At 30.9% G+C, this 22497-nt stretch overlaps 3 protein-coding genes across 4 annotated transcripts; 1 reads left to right on the top strand and 2 right to left on the bottom strand.

Annotated features, from left to right (window-relative positions):
* Positions 1-307: 307 nt before the first annotated feature.
* On the bottom strand, positions 308-1078 carry LOC127092167 (uncharacterized). Of its 2 annotated transcripts, none has more exons than XM_051030991.1 (3): positions 924-1078; positions 670-787; positions 308-589 (listed from the first exon to the last, which is right to left on the bottom strand). In XM_051030991.1, the coding sequence occupies exons 2-3, from the start codon at positions 761-763 to the stop codon at positions 450-452; spliced, it is 234 nt and encodes a 77-aa protein (XP_050886948.1). In that variant the 5' UTR covers positions 764-787; positions 924-1078; the 3' UTR covers positions 308-449. The 2 variants fall into 2 exon arrangements, with proteins under 2 accessions (XP_050886948.1, XP_050886947.1); XM_051030990.1 differs by having other exon boundaries at positions 670-770.
* Positions 1079-7909: 6831 nt separating this feature from the next.
* Positions 7910-8937, top strand: LOC127093055 (uncharacterized protein At1g76070). Its single transcript, XM_051031953.1, has one exon. The coding sequence runs from the start codon at positions 8105-8107 to the stop codon at positions 8852-8854; it is 750 nt and encodes a 249-aa protein (XP_050887910.1). The 5' UTR covers positions 7910-8104; the 3' UTR covers positions 8855-8937.
* Positions 8938-19146: 10209 nt separating this feature from the next.
* Positions 19147-19695, bottom strand: LOC127091390 (uncharacterized). Its single transcript, XM_051030015.1, has one exon. The coding sequence runs from the start codon at positions 19693-19695 to the stop codon at positions 19147-19149; it is 549 nt and encodes a 182-aa protein (XP_050885972.1).
* Between the last annotated feature and the right edge of the window lie 2802 nt (positions 19696-22497).

Raw genomic sequence — 22497 nt, 5'->3', positions numbered from 1 at the left:
TACCAGATATCTCCCCTATGAACGAATGATCGTCGTGTGAAAGTTAAACTATTGGCCAGTAGGTGATTTAAACTGATACACTTCTTAAAGAGTTAAAATTCACCAGAGCCAACTCTGGTTGCGACGTTGGCACGCAAGACGTGAACTTCCAAGTTATAAATGAGAAATTGCCTCTACTTTATCATTTCCTTCAAATTTCTCACACACTCGCTCAGCTATTCACATTAAAAAACAGATTCAACAAAATTCAGTTTACTTTGGAAGTCGTCCTTTTTAGTCACCCTTTGTGATTCCTTTGGCAGAGGAATAAAGCTTTCATATACTTCTTGGTCCATTTTTTCAACTCATAAATCATTAATAGTTAACATGAACTAAAAAACAAAAAGAACATGAATAAAATTCATTTTATGTTATTATTACAAAGGGAAACATACATATTGAGAGGTGACCTAATGACCTTGCATATCAAGCATTTCATCGAGGCGTTTCAATTTTTCCAAGCCTTCACTAATCAAGTAACGGATCCTTTGCTTGTCATTGCAGTTTCGATTATTTTCCATCTCTTGTCTAATCATTTGTCTCAGTTCACCTGCACAGAGTAGTCATTTAACAGGCAGTCAATAATCATGATAGGGACTAAAAAAATTGAAATAAAATGAGAAAGTTTACCTCTAGCAGGAGGGGGTGCTCGACCGGCAACTCTCAAAGCTTGTCTGTAAAGCTTGAAGACTCGAGCACGAATAAGGAAATCCTGAAGATCCATGGAGAAACTATAAATGGATGAAGACTGGAGTCAGTAAATAAAGAAAACATCAGTGGTGCATTTTATCAAACAGGTGGCGTGCGTTTTCATATTAGCTAGTGCCTACAATTATTAGTAACATTCTTAAACAGAACAGAACATATAAATGATGAGAGCTTACCCTGTTTTCTATGTTGTGGTTGTTCCAAAATACTCGCCTGGTGAGAATGATGCTACTGAAAGAGAAGAAAAAAGTAAGAGTCCTGCCTGCAAACAATTTTATCAAGCATTACCACCCATACGATTGGACCCACGGTTGTTATATTTTCCTTTTGAGGGCTGACAAACTATTTCAAAAATAATATATAATATATATATATATATATATATATATATATATATATATATATATATATATATATATATATATATATATATATATATATATATATATATATATGGTACCGATCACAGATAAATTTATTTAATACGATATAAATTTAATTTTATTAAAGTATAGAGAGAAAAATTGTGAAAAAAATATATATTTAGTATTTGAAAATAAATATTTTATTTTTTAAATTAAGGATTTATTGGTTAAAATAAAATATATATTATATTGATATTGCCCCATAAAATAAAAAGTTTATTTGATATAATATATAATATATTTATCTATATGTGTAAATTTAAAATGAATTACTTAATTATAAAATAAAAAATACATAAATTCAATTATATTAAATAATTATGCAAAAAGGAAAAAAATAACTTGGGAGATGAAGAAAAAAATGAAATATAATTTTTGCTTCTCAAATCAAGATAAATTATTTATTAAAAAAAAATAGATATTAGACTGATAATGACCATGAGATAAAAATCATTTGATACAATATAAATTATATATAGATATGCATACAAAATTGAAATGATTTACTTAATTGCAAAATTAATAATAATTATAGATATTTAATTGTATTAAATAATCAAATAAGATGAAGGGAAAAAAAATCGTGAGATGGAGAAACAAAAATAATTAATATTTAAAAATAAGACAATTGTTGATTAAAATAAAATAGATTGATAGTAGGGGTGAGAAAACGGATCTGACCCGTTATAAATGCTTGTTTTGCAGGCACTTTAGTGCATGACGGATCAAAGGTTTAGACTTTCATCCTCTAATGTGTCCGCCTCGTCCTGTCACGTTTTCTTCACGGGTTTTTGCCGACACAAATATTTACATGAAAATTTATATTTTAAAGCTTAAAAGATGTAGTGCCCGCGGGCTTTTCCCGCACTGCCCTCACTTTTTTGCGGGACGGACGTAAATATACAACTCGCATCCTCAACTATGTTCGCCCCGCCCCGTCCCGTCCCGTTCCGTCCCATTTTTTTGTGGACTTTTGCGGGGATGACCTAAGCGGGACGGGTATGTTCGTTTGCCACCCCTAGTTGATAGTGACCCGTAAGATAAAGTAAAATTTTAATTTTATTAAAATTAAAAAATATATTATTATTATTAGTGATAATAAAAAAATAAAAAGATTAAAATAAAAATGAGAAAGTGCGGGGCAAAATGTGAAAGAGATTTAAAATTTTAATAAAGTAAGAGAATGAGTTTATGAATCACATTTATCAATCTTAGAAATACTTAGATATAGTAGATTGTTAAAATTGGACATATAACATGTTATAATAAGACATGAGAATAGAAAATATAAATATTTCTTGATTACTTAAATGTCATTTTTTTGTGTGAATAATTTGTAGTGAAAAGACAATTTAGGAGGTTTATGGCTAATTTTGAAAGAGTTGATATTTGATTGATAAATAAGAGATTGGACCCTCATTTGAATTTGTATTCGGAACGGACCACATTTGTATTGTCATTTTATTTATAAATAAAAAATATATGATAAATAACTGATGCTTAATCGGTCCAGTGGTGATTGACGTTGAATTTATTAAAGAGAATCATAGTTCGATCTCTGTAATTACAATCGGAAAAAGGCAATTAAACAGAATATAGATAGTGAAAAATAAAATTTTATATATATATATATATATATATATATATATATATATATTTGATTTATAAATGTTTTTCATTACTAAAAATTACTTAAACTAATTATTTATAGTCATTATAACAACTACTTTCTCTGTCTTAAAATAATTTAAAATAAATACCATATTTAATCTTTTCATATGGATTTTAAAAATATATTAAATAAAATTTAAAAAATATTGATAAATTAAAATGAAGTATTTTAGGACAAATAATTTTTTTAAATAAAAAATATCGTTGAGTTACATCACTCGTTTAGTGTGAATAATTTGTAGTGAAAGACAATTTAGGGACTTCATGACTAATTTTTAAAGAGGTGATAGTTGATTGATAAATAAGAGATTGGACACTAATTTGAATTTGTATTCGAAACGAACCACATTTGTATTGTCATTTTATTTATAAATAAAAAATATATGATAAATTACTGATGATAAATTGGTTCAGTGGTCATTGACACCGAATTTATTGAAGAGAATCATAGTTCTATCTCCGCTACTGGAATCGAAGAAGGCTGAAACCACTTTATATCAAAACTGATCCTCAAACCAAATTAATCTATTCAGTAGGCCAAATATAGATAGTGAAAAATAAACAATAAAAAATAATATATATATATATATATATATATATATATATATATATATATATATATATATATATATATATATATATATATTTATTGTTGATTTATAAATATTTTTCATTACTAAGAGTTACTTAAATTAATTATTTATATTCATTATAACAACTACTTCCTCTGTCTTAAAATAATTTAAATTAAATGTATTAATTAAAATTAAAAGAATATTGATAAATTAAAATTTTAGGAAAAATAATATTTTTAAATAAAAAAATTGTTGAGTTACATCACTCGATTAAAAAAATTTGTATTGTAACATTAAACATGTATATAAAATTAATTATGCATATAAAGATAAGGAAATAATATATATTAATCGAAAGATAGAGTTATGAGTGTTTAAATATCATTATTTTAAGTATTTTTTTATTTATAATATGTTATAAATATTATTTAGTTCCTATAACCAAATTTATTTTAAATTCTATTCTATTATTATAATTTTGTATTTCTTTACTTTTATTCTTTTATAATGTTTATCTATTTAAAGATGATCACGTGCCACACAAATTTAAAAACTTTTTAATATTGTAACATTTTGTAAAGAATTTATTAGTATATATATGTTAAAGGTAAAATTGTTTTATCGGTTCTTAGAATCATATGATGAAGAGCTACGAGGACAAAACTACTATTTAGTTGTATTTATTATCAACTCTTAGGATTATATAATGGATACTCTTGTCTACACGATATATACAACTATCCTCGATGTAACTACTACTATACCAAGGTTTCATTCTTAAAAAAGATAGAATGTAGAGAAAGGAACTCAAGTTGAAGGTCTATATGTAAAAGGATCTAAGATCATGAACAATATAAATATAAAGAAGATTTTGAAAAGATAAGGTATAAATCTAAGAATATGAAAATAAAAATACTTTTGTTTTAAATTTATGAAGGGTTTGTTAAAAAAAGAGCACGGTTCTTCAAGTTTTTGCAAACATGGTCAACTTAAAGATTCTAACTCTTAAAGAGATTTTTTTTTGTCCCATCTAGAAAGTTAAAAGAAGTGTGAATTTTTTTACTTTACATGTTCTTGCCATATGATGTTGCATTGGGAGTGATTTAACATTTTTAGGCTACGTTGTTTTGTATTTGTTTTATTTTGTAGTTGTTTATTTCGTTGACGATAAACCATATAATATAATTGGAATGTGACAAATTGAACTCACTATGTGTTTTTGGTCGGTCAAAGTCTAATTCGGTGCAAGTCCAATCCATACAATCCAACGTATAAAAGTCAGCGCAAGTGATATTCAAAGTACATTTTTCTGATCTCTATTTCTGACTACATTCATCTTGAATTCTAAACTGACTTGACCTTGAAGTGCTAACATTGCATGTCTGTCCCACGCCACTGCGTCAGAGATCATTTCAGGATCCCTCACCATCAATACACATCAATTATGGTTCCACAATGGAATAATGGCTCTGTCTGTGGGAAGTGACTCCTAATTCGCACTAAATTCCACAATAGATCATCCTCGATCCAAGCCAGATGTCTACCGGAACCGCGAAATGAAGATAGTTACATCTCTTTAGAGACGTCTGCCAAACCTTCTAATCTCGTTCCATCTCCATCACTAGTCACTGATGAGATCCGCAACGCAACGACATACAACGTAGATCCAATACCATAACACATTTTCTAAACAATAGTTAACACCAAAGTGGAAAGCAAAGATCGATTGGTTATAGGATTTACGGATCACAAGAAGATGATAGGGATCCCGAACATGGAGTTGCCACTGGTCATAGTGGTTATCATAGCTAATCACATTCTCACGAGATTCCTCATAGACGACGAAAGTTCTTGCGGCGTCCTATATGCCAACACTTTGGAGCAATTATGTCTCTAATAACCAAATTTAAATCCAAATCATGGTGGGGATTTGCTGGCCTTCAAAGATTCGATGACTCAACCAACGTGGATCCAACACTATAACACATTTTCCAAACATAGTTAACGCCAAAGTGTGAGGCAAAGATCGACTGGTTATAGTATTTATGGACCACAGGAAGATGATATGGATCTGGTACACAGAGTTGCCACTAGTCATAGTGGTTACCATCTCTAATCGCACTCTCACAGGATTCCTAATAGACTATGGAAGTTCGTGTGACGTCCTTTATACCGACACTCTAGAGCAATTATGCCTCTAATAACCAGATCTAGATCCATATCATAGTGGAGATTTGCTGGCCTTCAAGGATTCGACGACTCACCGTTGCAGAATGATATTATCGATGGGAGATGGGTTAGGTGAGAGAAAGGTAACTTTCAACTTCTTAGCCATTTTGCGTAAGAATTCCTTCTATGGTATCCTTTGGAGACCTTTCTTGGTGTAGCTAGACACAGTGGCTTCCCCGGTCTATCTGAAGATATCATATCACAACGAAGAAGGAAAGACGATTGTTATTAATGCCAACCTCAAGAAAGTAAGTTGTATCAAAGATATCATCCTTAAAGATATCCTCGCTTCTTCGGCAATGGTGGAAGAAGGTCCTGGGAAAGCCGACATGTTCGATCTAGATGCACGCAAAGATGAAGTTAGACTTGTTTCGTACGAGGATTTTGAAGTAGTTCAACTCTACAATAACTGTCCATAATAGGTATTGATCGGGTTTGACCTCTTGTTCACCGGCGTTTTTGATAAACAATCACTTACTTTTAAATTTATTGTTTGAAGGACCAAACTAATAAAACTTGGGGCAAGATTGTGCTAATTTCTGAAAAAAGAAAATGTGCATTTAATGATGTCGGATTGCTTGCATCATTATTAAACGTTATTTATAAATATTTTTCATTACTAAGAATTACTTAAACTAATTATTTATATTCATTATAACAACTACTTCTTCTGTCTTAAAATAAGTTAAAATAAGTATCATATTTAATCTTTTCATACGGATTTTAAAAATATAATAAATAAAAGAAGAAATAGTTATTTTATCAAATTATTGTAATTATTTATTGATATATTTAAATTAACATTAATACAAAAATGATAAAATAATAAATTAAGTGTATTAATTAAAATTAAAAGAATATTGATAAGTTAAAATGAAGTATCTTAGGATAAATAATTTTTTTAAATAAAAAATATGGTTGAGTTACATCACTCCATTAAAAAAGAAATAGTATTGTAACATTAAGCATGTATATAAAATTAAAAATGCATATAAAGAAAAGAAAAGAATATATATTAATCGAAAGATATAGTTATGAGTGTTTAGATATCATTATTTTAAGTATTTTTTATTTATAATATGTTTTAAATATTATTTAGTTCCTATAACCAATTTATTTTAAATTCTATTCTATTATTATATTATATAGAGACCATTCTTTTATATATATATATATATATATATATATATATATATATATATATATATATATATATAAAAAATCAATATTTGGATTTTGACATAAAAGTTGTCTTTATATCTTTTTAATTTCTATTATAAAATAAAGTTAATTTTTAAATTATGAAATAATTAGTAATAAAATTTAATTAAAATATATTAATAGTGTAAACCTTTTTTTTACATAATCAATTAATTATAGACGTTGAATTTTGAGAAGATTAAACTTTTTTTTTAACCATCTATAAAGACAAATGAATGATGGTGATGAATTAACAATGTAAAAAAAATTATATTGTGTATAATAATTAATCTCTTATTAATATATTTAATCATGTTAATTATTTAATTTTTTATTTTATTTTTATAATAGGAATATGATGAAGTATTTAATGTGTATTTGATTTTAGACTAGTAACCTAATAAAATAGAAAAGAATAAACAAATAGATAATTTAATCTATATACTATCTGAGTAAAAAAAATCTCTATACTATCACTATTTCATCAATTTAATCCACTTTTTCCATTAAACTATTTAAGACCAAATAGTTAAATGAGAAAATAGTTTAAAACAATTTATTTTAATCGTTTATATGACTAAATAGTTGAAATAACTTTTTATATAAATTTTTAACTAATTTTAATAATTCAAATGTAAGAAAATGATACTTTAAATCTTAAACTGAATATTTTTCACAAAAAAGAATTTTGTTTGTGCATAATTTTTTTGGAACCACGTGTCATATTTCAAAACCTTACGAGTCAATGAAGTGACGAAATTGGAAGCAAATACATGACCATAAAATACAAAATATGTATTCGTGTTAAAAAAATATTCAGATTCAAAGAATTCTAAAAAGGTATGCTTGTACAGCATCAAAAATTCAAAGCAGAAAACGACAATTTGTCGATAAAAATATCTTAACAAGACCGTAAGCTGCTTCAACAGCAACCTTTTGTTTCATAAACCGCATGTTTTTTAATGCTAGTTAATTTACTAATTATGTTTGTTTATTGAGTTAAGGAAAGTGCGTTATTCACAGCGATTTGTTTGACCAACATAACCCTTTTCACAACACAATCTTCTCTCACACCTTTATTGACAGAGTCAAATACCAAATACTACATGTTAAAGCAATCACAGTAATACTAGATTTTACTATATACACAAAACCCTCTTTTTCACGTTTCAACACCGCATATATATACCCACACAAACACATAAAGGTATATAGTTTTGTTTTGTAAGTGTGATTCAATTGAACAACTGAATCATTATGGAGAAAGAGAAACAGAGTAAGCTGAAGAACAAGTTTTTGAAAGCAATAACAGTAACGTTTCAAAACGCACCTTTCAGTCCCGGAAGGGAGCATAAATTTAGGTCAGACAATAACACAAACAGATGGGGTGCAAAAACGAACGGTGGAAAAGGATTCTCAGGACCTATGGTGACTATGATTCCTCGCGAAGCTAGAAGAAAACCTAGAGATGGCGGTGTTAACGTAACACAAGAACCAACTTCACCGAAGATTTCTTGTATGGGACAGATCAAGCATCACAAGAAGAAACATATTCCGAAAAACAAAACTACGGATGCAAATACTCCAAAGGATGCGGATGAGAAGAAATCGAAATCGAAGTTTCAGAGAATATTTTCACAGAGATCGAAATCGAAGTTTGTGGAAAGGAAATTTGACGAGTCTGGATCTGTTGGTGGAGGGAGCAAAGCGCCGCCGATGGGTGATATGAAGAGATTTGCGAGTGGGCGTGAAGCTTTTTCGAGTTTCAATTGGAAAGCTGTGATTGAGCCAGAGGAAATTGATGAGAGGGATTGCTTTACTGATGCAGAAGAGGATGAGATCTTGATTCCATTTTCTGCACCAATTTTGGTTGGTGGAGGCGGTGAAGGTGATGATTCTAGACCTAGTTTGAAGTTTAAGCCAAGGAATGAAATAAATCTTTGGAAGAGAAGAACAATGGCACCGCCAAGGCCTCTTCAGTTGAATCCTGTGCTTAAGGCTAAGTAAATTGTTAATTCTTTCATAATCAATAACTTGTTCAAATTGTAGATTTCTTCATCTTTTTATATATATACTATATTTTTTGTTTATCCTTTTGATGCTCATATAATAGATTTCTTCTTCTTAGCTTTTTTATTAAACTCAGATTCAACCCAGATGGTTTGTGCGAGTCAAATAAAAAATATTGAAATGAATTAGATAAGGAAAGAACATTTAATTTTCCAAATAATTTTAGTGATGGTCATTTCTCAGGAAATTTTCAAAATAAGAAAGTGAGAATAAGTATAATAATTTTTTTCTCAGGAAATGAATACGAGTAATTATTTATTTTTGAAAAGTGTCTGTTGATGAGCAATGGAGCATAGTAGTAATGATATAATTGATGGACGCATGTGAACGCAATAACGAAATAGTAACGGTTGGTGGTGAGGCTGCTTCTTATCATTTTCTTAAACACGTCTCTCCCATTCTATTTTCTATTAATGAATTTCCTTCTTGTTTCCATTTACAACAATTCAATTTTCTGAAGTCATCAGCATAAAACTCGTATTCAATGTATTTCAACAGTAAAAACTTTGTGAACATTACACTACTTCTTCAATTTGATTGACTATGTATTTATAAATATAATTATTCATTGTCATTTTTCATAGTAAAAAAAAAGTTTGATGGACTAAAAATTATGAATAAATGAATATTCGTTATCCGTCTCCTAAGTTGTTATATAAAATATCGTCCAATACATAAATAATATATTTTGCAAAAAAAAAAAACAATAAAATCTAAACAAATGTAAACATCATATTCAAGTTCAAAAATTCAATAATCAAATTTATATAAAGTAAAGATAATTTTTTTTCCTAATAAAGTGTAACTCAATTATAACTATATAATCATCAACCATCTTAAGTACAAATACAAAAGTACAAGTCTTAACAACAAAAACAAAATAATGTGTTATAAGTTTTTGGTAAAATCACTCAAATCAATCAACAAATGTTAAATGAAAAGAAAAAAAAGTAATTTTTTTATATCAAATATCATATTGATTAAAGAGGGGCCACATAAGCCAAACAAACAAAGGAATCTATCTTCCAGCAAGAAGATATGATAAATCCAAACTCTAGAGTCTAAGAATTTTCCTATTCCTACCATATGATGGGAATCAATATTAAAAGTCTATTGCAATACATAAGGGTTGAATAATTGAATTCTCCCATGAGAATCTTACAATCATTCATAGTCGGATCCAAAGCAACGGAGAAGCTAGAACCATTGATACAATCAACAATAATCGAATCGAAGCATCAGACTGGATAATAATATCATATAGCTGAAGTGTCCATCTAATCGCAAGAACTTCAGCCGTACTGGCATCAACAAGGTTAGAGAACCGTTTAGAAGCAGGAAGAGATATATTAATATTATGGTATTTAATAACACAACTCAATGACACCATTCCTTTGGTAAAGCAACTGACATCAGTTTGAATAATCCAGGAGTTACTAGAAGGAATCACATTCATCATTGCAACCTCCTTTTGCATGTCAATCTTGTTCACCTTGCTGAATTCTACTATAGAGTCCAATATCTCTTGGGCAACAACTCGAGGGTGTGGCTTCTCTTGCTTGAAGACCATTCTGTCTCTTGCTTGCCATATTTTCCATGATATCGTACGCACCAATTGGTCTAAGTAACTACCTCCGCTCTTGAGAGAATCAGAGAGCCAATCAAAAGTTTTTCAAAACTAAGTTTTCTGAAACACGCAATTCACCTCCCTCTTGTGTTTGAAGTTACATGTCCAACAATGAAGTTGTGCTCTTTCTTGACAAAGTCAATGAATAACAATGTGTCTCTCGTCATATGCCTTGAACAACCACTATCTAGGAACCACATCCTATTTGTAATTGTAAGACATTCTAAATATAGAATTTAGGCCTAATGTGTCCTTTTCACCACAATAATGACACAACCCTTTATGGGGAATGTTCTTTCTATTTTTTCTATTAACATGAGCACTTTTCTTATTTCGTTTTCTAAAACTTTGCTAATTGTCACTTGAACTAATAGATGCAACTGTAAGTATTCTAGTTAACTGTGTTATTTGTCCCTTTAGATCTTCTATTTCAATTTTTAAACAAGGGCAAGTAACACACTCAACTAAAATTTAATTTTAATCTAGAGTTGGAGGAATGCACAATTTTTCGTTTACTAAAGATGCATGGTCCTCTTTCAAGGACTCCATAAAATTTTTAAGTTTTATGATTTCTTCCTTGAGTTTCATAATCTTTTTCTTTTGAGAGGAGATTTTCTTAAAATTCTGTAATGCATCATCATGCATCTCATGGAACGCCTCAATAACTCATTATAAGAATGTAAATAATCAAAGTTACTTACACCAGAGTCCTTTTGCTTGTTTCGAGCCATCAGATATATATTAGTTACTTCATCGTTTAAAATCGAAGAGGATGATGACGAGTATTCATCTTCTTCCCAAGAGATGTACTCACATCGTCCGTTTCCTTGGATTTTGACTTGTGGTAATTTTGTTTTCCTTTGCGCTTTACCAAGCTTGGACAATCACTTTTGTAGTGACCCATTTTTCCGAATTTGAAGCACATGACTTATTTTTCTTCTTTCTTCTTCTCGTCCCATTTCTTTGAGTGATTCAATTTTCTAAACTTATTAGGTTATTTCCTTAGTGTTTTAGACAATTTCTCCCCATATACTTGTTGTAGCACCTAACAAACAATCCCATATATTCGCCTTTTAAAGAGTCACTCGAATCCTCTTCATCTTCCTCTACTTTGACCTTGGAAGTTAAGGCCTTTAGGAAGATGTTATTTTTTTCTTCTTTATTCATATCCTTGTGTTTTACATTACTTTCACTCGCTTCTAGTCTCTTCAATTCATGCCATGTTTGGTGAACTTACCAAATAGAGTTGGCATGTCTAAAGCTTTAGGTCATGAGATTCTCTGATGACCGTGACTTTTGCCTATCATGCTCTGCACATAGACTTTAAAATCTTATTAGCACAATCTTGATTAGAAGTGGTATTTCCTAAATTCTCAATTTTATTGATTATATACGAAAATCTCATATGTATGGAGGCCACAATTTCATTGGGTTCCATGCAGAAGAGTTCATATTCTTCAGTTAAAGTATTGATCTTAGATTGCTTGAAGTCTTTGTTTCCCTCATAGAGAATTAAAAGAGTGTTCCACATTACATGATCCGTCTTACAATGTGATATAGAAAAATATTCATTCATGCTCAATGATAAGATGGATATATTTCTCGCTTTCAAATCATAAGACGCCTTTTTAATTTCAGCCTCATTCCAATCCTTAAGAAGTTTTACAACTAATACACCACCAACGACCCGTTGAGGAACAAAAGGTTTGTCTTCGATGGCTTACCAATATTGTAAATCCACATACATAAGGTTTACGTACATACACACCTTCCAATAGGCATAGTTTACACCAGTGAAATCGAGGCTCTATTATACACTCCCATCAGATCAATTTATGTCATAATCTACAACTTTTGGGGTTTTTTAACCTATCAAAAGAACTAACTCTTGATGCCAATTGTTGGTTTGGATACAGAGTAATTTGTCTAGAAGGGGGAGGGGTTGAATAAACAATTAAAAATTCCATTCTTTTCGATTTAAAAAATAAGATTACGCAAGCGGAAACGAATATGGTGGAAACTTATTTTGAAATGGTTTTAAAATATTGGAAGAAGATTGATACTATACACACACCGATGGTTTGTAAAGAATTAATAAACAATGTAATGAAAAATGATTAAATCTTCAAACAAGATGTTTAATGCCTTTAACAATTTATCAATTTGAAGCAAAACTAATTACAATTGTCACAAAATAATAAACAACAAGATTATTTTGAAAGCTAATCCTAATCAAACCTAAGCTTTTACAAGTTAAACTATGAACGCAATAAACCAATGAATCGTGCAATTATAAGCGATGAATCTAACAGCTAAACACAAGTATGCAATTTGAAAGAGAGAGAGAGAGAGAGAAATATATATATATATATATATATATATATATATATATATATATATATATATATGTGCAATTATAAGCGATGAATCTAACAGCTAAACACAAGTATGCAATTTGAAAGAGAGAGAGAGAGAGAAATATATATATATATATATATATATATATATATATATATATATATATATATATATATATATATATATATATATATATATATATATATATATATATATATATATATATATATATATATATATATATATATATATATATATATATAGAGAGAGAGAGAGAGAGAGAGAGAGAGAGAGAGAGAGAGAGAGAGAGAGAGAGAGAGAGAGAGAGAGAGAGAGAGAGAGAGAGAGAGAGAGAGAGAGAGAGAGAGAGAGAGAGAGAGAGAGAGAGAGAGAGAGAGAGAGAGAGAGAGAGAGAGAGAGAGAGAGAGAGAGAGAGAGAGAGAGAGAGAAGAGAGAGAGAGAGAGAGAGAGAGAGAGAGAATGCACCGAGATAAATACTAGTTCAGTGTTATCGTCCTCCCAGGAACCTACATCTAGTCTCCGATGGTAAAGCACTAGAAATTTATTTCTTCCATTATGTTAATTTTATTTCGGTTCATGTTACAACAATTCAGATAAGCAAAAGATAAACTATAACAATCCAATATATATTCTTCCTTTTTTTTTGATAGAACTTGTTTGCAACTAGCTACCACTATTATTACCCTTGATCTTCACTAAGATCTTAGTTTTCAACCTTTGGTGGACTTCAATCTTGATATATTCACCAATTTCACTCAATCTCCAAATTACAAGCCTTGAATCCTTATCTTCAATAAGTTGACAAATCCATAAAAAAATCCACAACAGTAGAGAAAAGCTTCTTCTTCTTTTTCCTTCAAGGAACTTCAAACCTTTGAATTCCTTCAAGATCAAATTTATCCTTGAAAATACTACACACTTCAAATGAAATATTAGAACTCTAATGTTTTCTCACTATAAATCATCACACACAATTAACATGACGATTCTCCATGAATATAATGAAGGTGATGATTCGAAAGAGATGGAGTTGTTTTTGTAAGCTTTTTCTCTTTGAAAAATATTTGATCTCACTTGCTCTTTAATGATAGTTCACTCATCAAGTTATCAAGTTATGAAGAAATGAGAATTAAAAAACTATTTATATGTGCATGAGAAAAGATACGAAAATGAGTAAAAATGCACTACATGACTTAAGTCGGAGAAAAAATGACTCAAGTATTTTGCTCATATTTGACTTGATTCAGCAAGGCCATGACTATAGTCGTTTTATATCTTCTGACTTGAGTCACACGGGAGAATAACTCATGACTTGAGTCTCCTGAGTCGTGACTTGAGTCATTTTCTATCTTCTAACTTGAGTCATGTAGGATAAGGACTCAAGTATTGCAAACAGGACTAAAAACTCAAGTATTGCAAACAGGACTAAAAACACACTAGAGGCAATTTCATGATTTGAGTCAAATAGGAAAAATTGAATAAATCAATTCAAAGATAACACTGAATCAATTAAAATTGACTTTTCTTGTTGAATCAAGTAATATAGCGCTTGGATTAAAACAAATAAGGATACTTTTAGCCAATATTTCATAATACATGAAAATCAATATTTTTATGTGTGTAATGAGAAATTCAATAAGGAAACTAAAAATTACGATAAATCATAAATTGCAAAGCATCAAAATATCAAATTATCTATAAAACATATGAGGGCGAATTCACTTACGAGCCTAAATATCAAAATCCCAAACAGATATGCATACAAATGCTTCAAATGATCACACATTTCATTAGGAGTATCGTATTTTGCAATATGCATGTCTATCGAGTGAGAAACATAATTATTTATCCAAATAAAAATATTCTAATTATTAAGAACTCATGGTTTTAAATAGTTTTCACATTCCTCGTCCATTTAATGCATGAGCTTAACAAAAGTTCATCAATATAATTCCACACCTTCTTTCCTTTAAGAATATCCTTACATAACTACAATAAAAATATTTTTGCCCATTTAATTGGTTACTAATAAAGAGAATCATACTTATCATTATTCATATTGCAAACAAACACAAAAGAAAATGGTACACTAGAAGTGACTACAATAACACTTGTTGAAAGAAAACAAAAAATATATATATAACCTTTAAAATCCAATTGGTTGCCTCTTTTTTTCTTCTCAAGGCGCAATATAGGGACCGTGATTTGGTGTAATCATGCAGTTATTTTCATAAACTGTTTGATTAAGATCCAATGAATACTAATACATTGGTTGTGTGAATGCGTTAAAACATTAATTAGATGAATATTTTTCAGCAATATAGAATTCAAAATAAAAGTGTGTTTCGTTAAATTTGCTGACCAACCAATACCGATAATCAAAGTGTTAGACGAAGGAGTAACATATATTCACAATTCAATTTTGAATCCATATAAGAGAAAATGAAAACTCAAAGATCAAATCAACATCTCTTACGTTTCTCTAATTTAATTTTAACAAGGCACCGACACAACATGTATAGTGTATAAAAAAGAAAGGATATTAGAGTTTTCATTAGAATATCAAACACGCTTGAATATGAAATATTTCTCTAAAGATATATAGTTAAATTTGAAATGATTATTAGAAGTTTAGCTCAACTCATCAATCAACATTTTCCAAATCATTTTCATTTCATCACTTGCATTATTACATCATACCATTATATATGAGTTTTACACTCATCAATTTTCAGTTACCAGTTCACATATTTGTAACAAACTCTGTAACTAATCTAACTACTTACATAACATGCTTTTAACTAATTGTTTTACTAGCTTTGCTTAACACAATAGTTAACAAAGACTCAATATATTTCTACACTTGAATACTCCCTCACAAGATCAATGTGGTGATAGTATTACCACTTTGAGCTTGTTCCTCAAGTCTTGAAAATCTGCAGTTGGTAAGGGCTTGGTCATAATGTTTGCTAGTTGTGCTGAAGCTGGAACATGTTGAATCTTGAGCCTATTTTCCATTACTTGTTCTCTGCAAAAATGTATGTCTAGTTTAACATGTTTTGTTCGAGCATGTAGTATAGGATTGTGAGATATTAAAACTACACTTAGGTTGTCACAAAGTAAATTTAGTGACATATATTTTATTTTTAACTCGTTTAGAAGAGATTCCAACCGTAGAAACTCATATGTGGTATGTGCCAAGGCTCACTATTCTACCTCAGCACTCGATCTAGCAACCAATGACTGCTTTTTGAAGCTCCATGAAATTAGATTTGGACCAATAAAAATGCAAGTAGATCTTATATCATATGGATCATTTGCCTAGTATAAATCACTATAGGCTCTTAATGATAGCTCTTGACTAGGATTTGAAGAAGATAGGACCAAGCCATGTGTTGATGTACCACTTAAGTATCTTATTATTCTCTTGACCCTGCTCCAATGACTTTTCATAGGGTTGACCATAAAATGAGAGGCTTTGTTCACACAATATTCCATGTCTAGCCTTGTTAGAGTGACATATTATAGAGCACATACTACAGACCTGTAGATGAAAGTATCCTACATAAGACCAGGCCCAAATTTGCAAGGTTTGCAGTGACTAAACATAAGAGACTGTAATCCATTTTCTTCTTCCATGTTGACTTTGGAAAGTATGTCTATGATATACTTAGTTTGAGTGAGTAGAAAAGACCTATTAGCTTGATATTTTACTTTAATGCAAAGACAATATTAAGGTTTCCCAAGCTTTTCGAGTGCAAATTTATCATGAAGTTTGCAAATCAGTTTATGGATGAGAGTAGAAGAGGACCCTATGATTAGAATATCATTTACATAGACAAGAGCATAGAGAATGATACCTTGGTGGTTGTAAATGAAAATTGAGTGGTCACGCTGCTTGACATAAAGCCAAACTGAAATAGAGCTTCGTTGATATTTTCATACAAGGGTCTTAGAGCATGCTTTAGGCCATAGAGATCTCTATTCAACTTGGATACTAGAGATTTGCTGGCATGTTCAAACCCTGGTGATTGTTGCATATGTATACTTCTTCTTGAAGTGCAACATTGAGAAAGCATTGTTTAAGTCTACTTGTTGAATATACCACTTGTAAGTCAGAGCTAGTGTTAAGATGAATCTAATTGTTGTTGGCTTTACAATAGGTGAGAAGGTTTCATGGAATTCAAATACATATTGTTGGTGGAAAACTTTTTCCACAAGTCTGGCTTTGTATTTGTTGAGGCTTCCATCGATATTTTCTTTTACTCTAAACACACATAGCCTGTGGTTTTTTTGTGTGAGGGAAGAGTAGTGAGTGTCCATGTGTTTTTGGATAACATAACATCATATTCTTGTTTCATAGCCTCAAACGATTTTGGTTGAGCTAGTGCTTGTTTTGTTGTTGTAAGTTCATCACAGGCCAAAAGGACTTTGGGTTTATAATGTCATATTTTGCTCTAGTGAGCATGGCATGATCATTTTCAAGTAATGGTTGTTTAGGATGGTTATTGTTAAAGGAAGGCGTGAGAGTTATCGGTGGTATGACTAGCAAAGGACTTAGTAGAAGAGTTGTTAGTGTTGACATTATTCGAGGGAACACTAACTTGAGATTCTATAAGATTCTTAGGTGTTGACTCAATTGAAGGACTAGGCATATTTTCATAAGCATCTTGATGAGGACTGTTTAAAGGTTCATTAGTTATGTTTTTGTTTTGCTGTACAATTGAACAGAGAGACATATGCATGGAGTATTTTACCTACATGCCACTACTAAGAAAATATATTCTCAAAATGCCACTTGCTGAAAATAATTTCCCAATATATCATTTTTTTTGTGCTGTAGTGAGAGTATATTATTATTATTCAGGGTCCTCCATCCTAGATGACAGACGCTGCTAGAGCTGCAGTTGGGGTGCGCCATCTGGGATGGAGTGTACATTAAATTATATATTTTTTGTTTTTTAATTTTAGAAATAATTTTAAATTATTAAAATAATTTTTTAATATGAAAAATTAATTAAAATATTATATTTAATTAAAAAAAAAATTTAAAAAAAATTAACTAATTTGATATATAATATTTTTCATAATTATTTAATATTAATTAGTTATATTACCTTTTATATATAATTTGTAATAAATATATAATACTAATTAAGAATTATTATTTATAATAATTAATTAATTAAAATTTTGAAATTATATAAATTTTTTTGTAATATTTGTTATAAATATTTAATATTACATAATATTTTGAAATTAATTTTAAAAAAGAAAACTTTACATTTTTTTAAAGAGAAATGAATATTTTTAATGATACTTACAATAAATTTATTAAAAATAAATTTATTAATATTTGTAATAAGTATACAATAATAATTAAAAATTAATATTTATAATTAATTAATTAATTGTTTTAAAAATAAATTGTTCTAAAATTAAAATAAATAATAAATAGTGACATATTATTAGCAAAATATTTAATAATAATTAATTAAGATTTTGAATTCATATAGCTTTTTTTTGTAATATTTGGTATAAATATTTAATGTTACGTTTATTTTTTCCCGCCCAAATAATATTTTGATATAGACTTTTCCCGCTTAAACCATAGTATAATATTATTTTTTATTTCCAGTAGGTATCCTATAAATATTGGAAGCATATGACAAATGAATATATTAGTTGTGAATGATGTCTGTGTGTTGCATTGTTTTCTTTGAAACAGATAATCAAATGAGGGTTTGTTTGAATCCATAATGGAAGTTCAGGCAGTTGGTTTTTGCCATCAACGGAAGTTTTGGACAACTGGGTGGTCCGATTCGACGTGTTAGAAGAATTGAATATTATTGTCCATACATAACTCTTACGGACGCTAGCCCAGATGGGACATACATGCATTATTGGGATCGTGTAGAAAATGATCTGGATGTTACTTGTATGTTTTCTGCACATAGTGGAGAAGTTAGTCGAGGTGTTGAAGATCCACTTGTCTTAGCTATTGTCGTTTAAAATGGTAATATGATCAAAGGTGATGTAGTGATTAGTTGTTATAACGTGTTGGAATAGTTGTAGTTTTTTATCTTTAGATGAAGTTGTTATTATGTTGTAATCTGTCTTGTGTTGTAGAAGATAATGTTACGCTATTAATAGAACTTGTTGTTGGAAAAAGGAAATACACGAAATATAATGAAGATTGAATATACTAAAACTTCAGACATAACTAAGTAGAAGGGCCAAGCCTGGTAGGACATTTTCTACGCATATGTCCTATTTCTCGACAAATACCACACCTCCTTTTTTCTTTTTCAGCGTTGTCCATTTCAGTTCTAATCCGACAACTGTTTGGGCGACCTTTCTTGTTTCTCCGCATGCGGTCGTTGTGGCATAACGTGTCACCTTCATATTGTGGCCAACTTGTTTCGGTCGGGATCCCGAGGAAACTTTCCTCGTAGACCTTAAATACGTTTACAACTTTGAACACGTCAGCTATATGCACAGAATAGTCTTGTCTTATGCTTGAACACGCTGCAATAACATATGAGAAAGGGACATGAAACGTTTGGAATCTTCCACACTCGCACGTAAGATTCTGAAGGTCGACGTTATAATGGGTAGTCGGTATGTCGTCACTATGATGAACAGTTTCCTGGACCAGGAAGCAGAACCTCTCACGATCAAATTGCATAACTGTGTGGCTATTTGATTTGATTACTTCCTCCTCAATTCCCTTCATGGAGTTTTCAGTGAACAGTTGGCCAGAACCCAACATTTTAGTCCAATCATGTCCTCTTTTCCCAAACAGTGTGCCCATTCGATAATATGTTGATTTAACAAAGCGGTAATAGGTAGGTTGCGTGTGGATTTTAAAACTGAGTTCATCGATTCTGCGAGGTTGGTAGTCATATGACCCCAACGTTTCCCTCCATCAAATGATCTCGTCCATTTTTCTCTTGGAATATTGTCTACCCATTCTAACGCTTCTATGTTAACCTTACGTATCTCTCCCCTGTAGTATTCATATGTTGCCTCATTTAATGCATACCCTGAAAATGAAAAGGAAAACTAAATTAGTATGTAGAAGTTAATGTTAGATATGGTAACAAAGATATTTTTTGGAAGATACCCATGTTAATAATTTTTTTCCGAAGTTCCTTGTCTCTGAATTCTCTCATGAAATTTTGAGCTATATGTCTGATGCAATAGACGTGTGAGGAGGGAGGGTGTTGCCAGCCATTATCCGGGTTATTATAGGCACTCTTTATTGACTCATGTCGATCTGATATCAAACATAGGTTGGGTTGTGGTGTCACATGCATTCTAAGATTTCTCAAGAAAAAACTCCATGCTTCTCCGGTTTCACCCTCTACCAATGCAAAAGCTATTGGAAATATGTTCCTATTTCCGTCTTGTGCCACAACCATTAATAAAGTTCCCCTGTACTTTCCATATAACCATGTGCCATCTACTTGAACCACCGCTTTGCAGAATGCAAAACCCTTGATGCATGGTTGGAAAGACCAAAAAAGGCGGTGAAAAACTCTAGCACCACTGATTTGAGTCCCTTCATTTGAAAATATAGGAAGGGTCTCGAGTTCTATTATAGTACCTGGTAGAAATGTTTTCGTGACCAACAACCATTGCGGCAGGTCGTTGTATGAAGTCTCCTTTTTGTAAGAGATTGTGTAGTTGAATGTCTCCCGAATATGAGCAATGATGTGTTTCACTTTCAGTGAGGCATCACTGTTGATTAGAGACTTGATACTGTTACATATTAGATTAGATTCAAGTTTTGTATGATCTTGAGACATTGTGGAAGACATGCATGTGTGCGGACCACTAACCTTAGTGAAATTCTGGTGTAGTCAGTGTTCAGATGTTCTACTCCAAGTCATGACATCTGATCCAACATTGTTACTAATACAACAAGATAGTTATACAATTAACACCCAGTACTAATGTGCACACATTCACAGATGTCACGACATCTGCTACTATATTACCATAGAATGGAAGAACACCCAGTTCTGTCCATCTGATACAAAGACTCAACAGAGATCAAACATAACACTAACTTATGTTGAGCTTGCACAGTTATCAGCCTGATGTCTCAATAATGATTTGAACATCACCTGTTACAGTATTACAGTTTGCTGGCCTTGTACTTGTATTTCCTAAAATAAAAGTTAAACACGTTAACCTAATTTCCACATATTAGGGTGCTAACAAATAGGCTATTTGTTAGGTTCATTAATTGTAGCTCAGTTGTTAGTTTCCTGGATTTTAGCTCGGCTGTTGGATTCCTGAAGAATAGGCTGAGATAAATACTGAAACAGAAAAACTAACCATCCTACAATTTAGCATATGCTGTCAGGAATGAATGTCACAACATTCAGTTTGACGACCAGAACATATACCACATGCTAAGTTTGTTTTGTTCCTGAAAGCAGACTGTGCTAAATGTTGTACTGTAAAAGACCAACCAGTATATACTTCGGTATCAGCTTACAGTAATAAATGTCAAGACATCCAGTTTGACATTTTCACAATGAGCCTTATGCCAGGTCTGTTATCCTCCTGAAGAACAGACTGAAATAAATACTGAACTGAAGCAGAAAAACCAACCTGCCTATTATTCAATATATGCTGCTAATGATGAATGCCAAAACATTCTGATTAACATTCAAACAGTATGCTATGTACCAGGTCTGTTATTCTCTTGATAAACAGACTGAAATACATGCTGAGTTATAACAGACAGGATTATACCGTGCAGAAGGAAAAACAAACACAGGAAATTGTTAACCCAGTTCAGTGCAACATCACCTACTCTGGGGGCATACCAAGCCAGGAAGAAGATCCACTATCAGTAGTATTAATTCAGAGTTAAACTCCCCCGTTTACAACTCTTCACTTAATCCCTACCCAATGCAATCTATAACTAGGAACTCCTAGATAGAAACCACTAGTTTCCATTCCTATCACTACAATTTCAAAGTAATGCTAAACAAATTGAACTTGCTTCATAGCTTCGTTCAAGACCATAACAACTCTTACCTACAGGCTTTGAGTTACAAATAATCTCAGCTTTGAGCACTGAGAAACACATGGTAACCTTCCCACAGGTTGGGATGTTTACCTCACACACACCCCTAATTTTTACATTGTTTGAGGCTTACTTAACCTAGGTTACAATCTGCTATTTATAACCTAAACACCCAACTGGATTTGGGCCTTAGAAATCGTAACAAGCTTCTCCTTTGCTGTTACAAAGTCAGCAGAAAACTTCTGCTACAATCAAGGTCTTTAATCTTTTAGTTCCCAAAATATCTCCATATATATCTCCATATTTAGAAACTGTATATTCTGATTGAGTCTTTAAGACCTCCACAAAGAAGTTAGGATATTCACCAAATATCCTCACTAATCCCAGAATATATGCCTGAATTAACTAATTCAGTTTTCTACACATGTGTGATGTCACAGTCACGATGTCGTGACATCGTACATGACATGTTGGTCCAGATGTTGAACTTCTTCAACCCAACATATTAAAACAACAGAGGTGATTACA

Source organism: Lathyrus oleraceus, chromosome 6 (genome assembly GCF_024323335.1).
Source record: "Lathyrus oleraceus cultivar Zhongwan6 chromosome 6, CAAS_Psat_ZW6_1.0, whole genome shotgun sequence".
Taxonomy (NCBI): Eukaryota; Viridiplantae; Streptophyta; class Magnoliopsida; order Fabales; family Fabaceae; genus Lathyrus; species Lathyrus oleraceus.
The sequence above is the reverse complement of the archived record's forward strand: the minus strand, read 5'-3'. Positions and strand labels throughout refer to the sequence as shown.

Coding starts and splice junctions, on each gene's coding strand:
- LOC127092167 (XM_051030991.1), bottom strand. CDS start 763: ATGGATCTTCAGGATTTCCTTATTCGTGCTCGAGTCTTCAAGCTTTAC. Junction 590..669: donor AGCACCCCCTCCTGCTAGAG/GTAAACTTTCTC, acceptor TACTCTGTGCAG/GTGAACTGAGACAAATGATT.
- LOC127093055 (XM_051031953.1), top strand. CDS start 8,105: ATGGAGAAAGAGAAACAGAGTAAGCTGAAGAACAAGTTTTTGAAAGCA.
- LOC127091390 (XM_051030015.1), bottom strand. CDS start 19,695: ATGTTGGGTTCTGGCCAACTGTTCACTGAAAACTCCATGAAGGGAATT.